The 4,000-nt window shown below is 35.8% G+C and overlaps 1 protein-coding gene across 1 annotated transcript; it reads right to left on the reverse strand.

Moving 5' to 3' along the window:
* Window positions 1-494: 494 nt before the first annotated feature.
* On the reverse strand, window positions 495-3,008 carry LOC113360666 (glycine-rich protein 2-like). Its single transcript, XM_026604152.1, has 5 exons — window positions 2,984-3,008; window positions 1,516-1,812; window positions 1,085-1,122; window positions 926-991; window positions 495-617 (listed from the first exon to the last, which is right to left on the reverse strand). The coding sequence occupies exons 1-5, from the start codon at window positions 3,006-3,008 to the stop codon at window positions 495-497; spliced, it is 549 nt and encodes a 182-aa protein (XP_026459937.1).
* Window positions 3,009-4,000: the final 992 nt, after the last annotated feature.

A 4,000-nucleotide genomic window follows, 5' to 3' on the forward strand; every position in this document is an offset into this window, starting at 1 on the left:
TAGGTGGTGGTCGTTGAACGGTGGTGGTGGAATGTTAGTTGAATGTTGGTGTGGTGCTAGTGGTAGTGGTGGTGGTGAAGAAATTTGTTCCATTTTGAAATAAAGGAAAATATTATATGGGTGAGAGTATTAAGGTAATCTAATTTTAAATGAATAATGCTATTAAAAAGTAGGGATATATTTATTGTTGTATAAGGATATATTAATTGAGTGTCAAAATTAGGGACATATAAATAATGTACCATTTCTTAATGGGTTTTGACACCTAACAAGTATATCCTTATACAACAATAAATATACCCCTATCATTTAAAAACCTTATCCATTAAAAACTAGATTACCTTAATACTCTCACTTATAATATTATTTTCATTTAAAAACCTTATCCCTTTTATAAATTTCTTTCTCTAATACTTGACAGCCACCACCACCACCATTTCGCCACCACCAGCACTACCGCCCCCACCACCACCATCTGCTTGATACAACCACCATCAACATTCCACCACTACCGCTAATATTCCACCACCACCATCATTGAAGATGTTGTCACCGCTGTTGTAGCTACCATCCTCGTTGCCGCCACAACTGCCGCCACCAAAATTAGGTGTCAACAACTGAAGTTGATCCAAAAATCAAAAATTCAAAAATAACTTTACTAACTAATATTCATTTTTTTTTGCGTTAAAAATCGAAGTTGATCCCAGTGAATGGAGTCAACAACCAAAGTTGATAGTGTAACCCAGGATCAATGTTTCCAGATTATAATGTCAACAACCAAAGTTGACCCCTTTAAGTGGGATCAACAATTGAAGTTGATCCCATTAAGTGAGATCAACAATGGAAGTTGATCCACAAAAAATGAGATCAACAGTTAGAGTTGACAGCATTTATATGATTTTGTTTACTGTAAAAACCAATAAACCTGGAACCTGTAAACTAACATATCCTTAAGAAATACAAGAGTAACAAGAATTTCTACAACAACCATCTATGATACAAAAAAAATGAAATGACATATAGGAAGAAGTGAAATTTGCGTGAGTCGAACACGCATCATCTGACGTGGAGTCAGTCATGCTACCGTTGCACCACAACTTCCACATTCAAAGAACTTTACATCTATAAAATCCAAAGACACAGCCAGTACCATCAGCCAAACAACAATACACACACACAAAGTCAAAAACCAACAAGAAATTAAGCTATTTTTTTTAACAAACATGATTTAAACTACAAACATGACTATACTAATTAAAGGAAATGTTGTCAACAATAGGACTCAGTAGTGGATCCCATAGAAAATTCTGTCAACAACAGGAGTTGATCCCATTCAACAATAGTAGTTGATCCATAAAAATAGCGTCAACAATGATAGTTGATCCCATAAAAAAAGAAGTCCACAGATTTTTCGACCATGAAACAAAACATCAATAGTAATGTAATACTTCTATTGTTGAATAATAGATGTTGTATCTTTAGTAGTGGTGAATAGTGATAGATTGAAATACATGCCTCCTTCATCGCCGCCACTACCACCATCATTATAGATCTGGTATCTTCCTCCTCCACCACCATCATCTTCTGATAAAAACAATGATAAATTGAAATACATACCTCCTTCATCGCCGTCGCCGCCACCATCATTATAGATCTGATATCTTCCTCCACCTCCAACATCACCACCACCACCATCATTTTCTAATAAAAATAGTGATAAATTGAAATACATACCTCCTTCATCGCCTCCGCCACCACCATAATTATAAATCTGGTATCTTCCTCCACCAGCACCATCACCACCACCATCATCTTCTAATAAAAAAATAGAGATTTGATACCCTCCTTCACCACCACCACGACGACCATCACCTCTATTATCGTCATCATCAACAACAACTGACGCAATGAAGAATCAATACGCTCCTCCACCACTATCATCAACCAGTAAAATAGAGATATTTGAAATCCAATAAGAAAAATCGTTCATATAAATAAGAAAAAACATTCATATTGACTAAAATAAAGATTTGATACCATCCATCACCATTAACGGCGGCAAAAAAAAAAGGGTAGAAAAACAACGGTGATGGTGACGATGGTTTTCGAGAGAGCAGCTGAGAAAGTTTTAGAAATACTATACACCAGTTCGACAACTGTAGATGGAATTAGATTGCTATGGAGTTTCTGCTCAACTGAAGGAGGTTTCGAACATCAACTGCAATGGGACTTTAGAGATTGATGTTATATTTGGATTGAGGAGAGAATTAAGGGGTCAGCTAAGATCTAGTTTGTGTTTGTGGCTGAAGTTGAATTCTGTGTAATGGGATCATTGAATCGGTTACAAGGGTAGCTATTCTATAATTGAATCAGTTGGTCATTGACAGCACCGTTAACGTCGTTAACTAATAGATTTTATTTATAATTTTTTAATAATTAGTAAACAGAAGTCAAGATTTAACTGAGTCAATGCGGTAAACGCAAAGACCGGATAAATGTTAGATCAAAATCAATTTTTGGTCAAAACCTGAATATCAAAAATCAAATAACCCAAAATCTTATTCATTTGACTAAAATAGTCCGGAGGGCATATGTCATACCCAAAAACCCCCCATGAAAAACCGGTTTGGACAATGTCCGAAACTCTCCGTCTGTGAATCATTTTACGGACAGCTGGATGAAACAAACCAAAGGTGGGACTTGGGAGACCTGACATGAGAATGGCCCTCGGACAAATTTATGCCTTAATCTATCTTACTAAACCAAAAGTGTTTTTACCAAAGGGCGACTCTGCTTTCACCTACATAAGTGATTGACGGCTCTCATTCATTTGAAAGTGTAAAAAAGTGAAAGAGATAAATGTCGGCTGAGAATGCACACACCTTCTACTCCTCTAATCCAACGTATGAGAGTAATTCAAGCATAAATTTCAACGGTCAAAGCTTGATTTGTGCAACCATTTATTGTCCGGATCCAAACTCACCGTTCAAAGGCATTAACCACCCCATTATGCCTCATTCATATCAATCCCTATAATTTATGAAACGCTCGATCAAATGTTTAAGTATATAAACTTCTCCATGTTCCATTCCCACTGGCAAGTACATCATCTCCGGATTCTCCACGGAAAAAGTTATTGGTAATTGGTGTTGTTGTTGTTCTCTTTTCCCTTACAGATATCCATCGGGTTCCTCTCATACCCCTGTATTTTTTTTGTATTTTTGATTTCGTTTCATGAGTTGTAGTTAACCTCTAATTTTGGTTTAATCATATCCGCCAGAAATATGGATGTATAATCTGATTTTTGGATTTTAATTTGTCTCATATTTATCTCATCAACGTCAGCAGGCTAGCAACGGATTGTAAAGCTATATATCATCAGGCTACTGTGCTAGGTTGGGTAAATTCATGAATCTATTATCATCTTTTTTGTTTTGTTTTTGCTGGAAAATTGAATTCTTCTGTTTTTCTTCTTTCTCATCAATGTCATCATCATCTTGACTATCTGTATGTAATCTCATCCGTGTGTGTTTCAAAAGGACAAGTTTACAATGCGAGTCTATGTAGCAGCTTCAACTGATAATACCAGTCTTCAAAAAGCATGTACTGGAAGCCTCTATGTTGATCAGGTTATTGATTTTTCTTATATTTTTCCGTTTGTCAACTGAAAATTGATGATTTTTCATAATCGACATAAGTAATTTTTCTTCTTCAGGCTCACTATCGTCTTCCTTAACCACCGATTTTAAGTTTTTTTTTTTTGGTGGGTTTTATCAAAAGAATGGTTTAATTTTTGCGTGTGGGTTTGGTCCGTTTGGAGGATCAAGGTTTTAGGGATTCTAAATCATTTTTGGGAGAACTTTTGGTTTCTGTTGTAAAAAGGTTGGAAGTTGCAGTTGAGGACTGGTGATTAGCTATGAAACTTTTGTTTGGTTCCTGTGTTAAAAGAATTTGGAAGTCTTACAAATCATAAAGTTTTGGATCTATTTCGAAAGTAAAA

Source organism: Papaver somniferum, chromosome 3, assembly GCF_003573695.1.
Source record: "Papaver somniferum cultivar HN1 chromosome 3, ASM357369v1, whole genome shotgun sequence".
Lineage (NCBI taxonomy): Eukaryota > Viridiplantae > Streptophyta > Magnoliopsida > Ranunculales > Papaveraceae > Papaver > Papaver somniferum.

Bases quoted from the DNA above. Each gene is read 5' to 3' on its own strand.
- LOC113360666 (XM_026604152.1), bottom strand. From the start codon at position 3,008: ATGGGGTGGTTAATGCCTTTGAACG. The intron at 1,813-2,983 runs GTGAGTTTGGAT...TTTTATTAGAAG, and splicing joins GTGGTTAATGCCTTTGAACG to ATGATGGTGGTGGTGATGGT. The intron at 618-925 runs GTTTATTGGTTT...GATCAACTTCAG, and splicing joins TGTTAGTTTACAGGTTCCAG to TTGTTGACACCTAATTTTGG.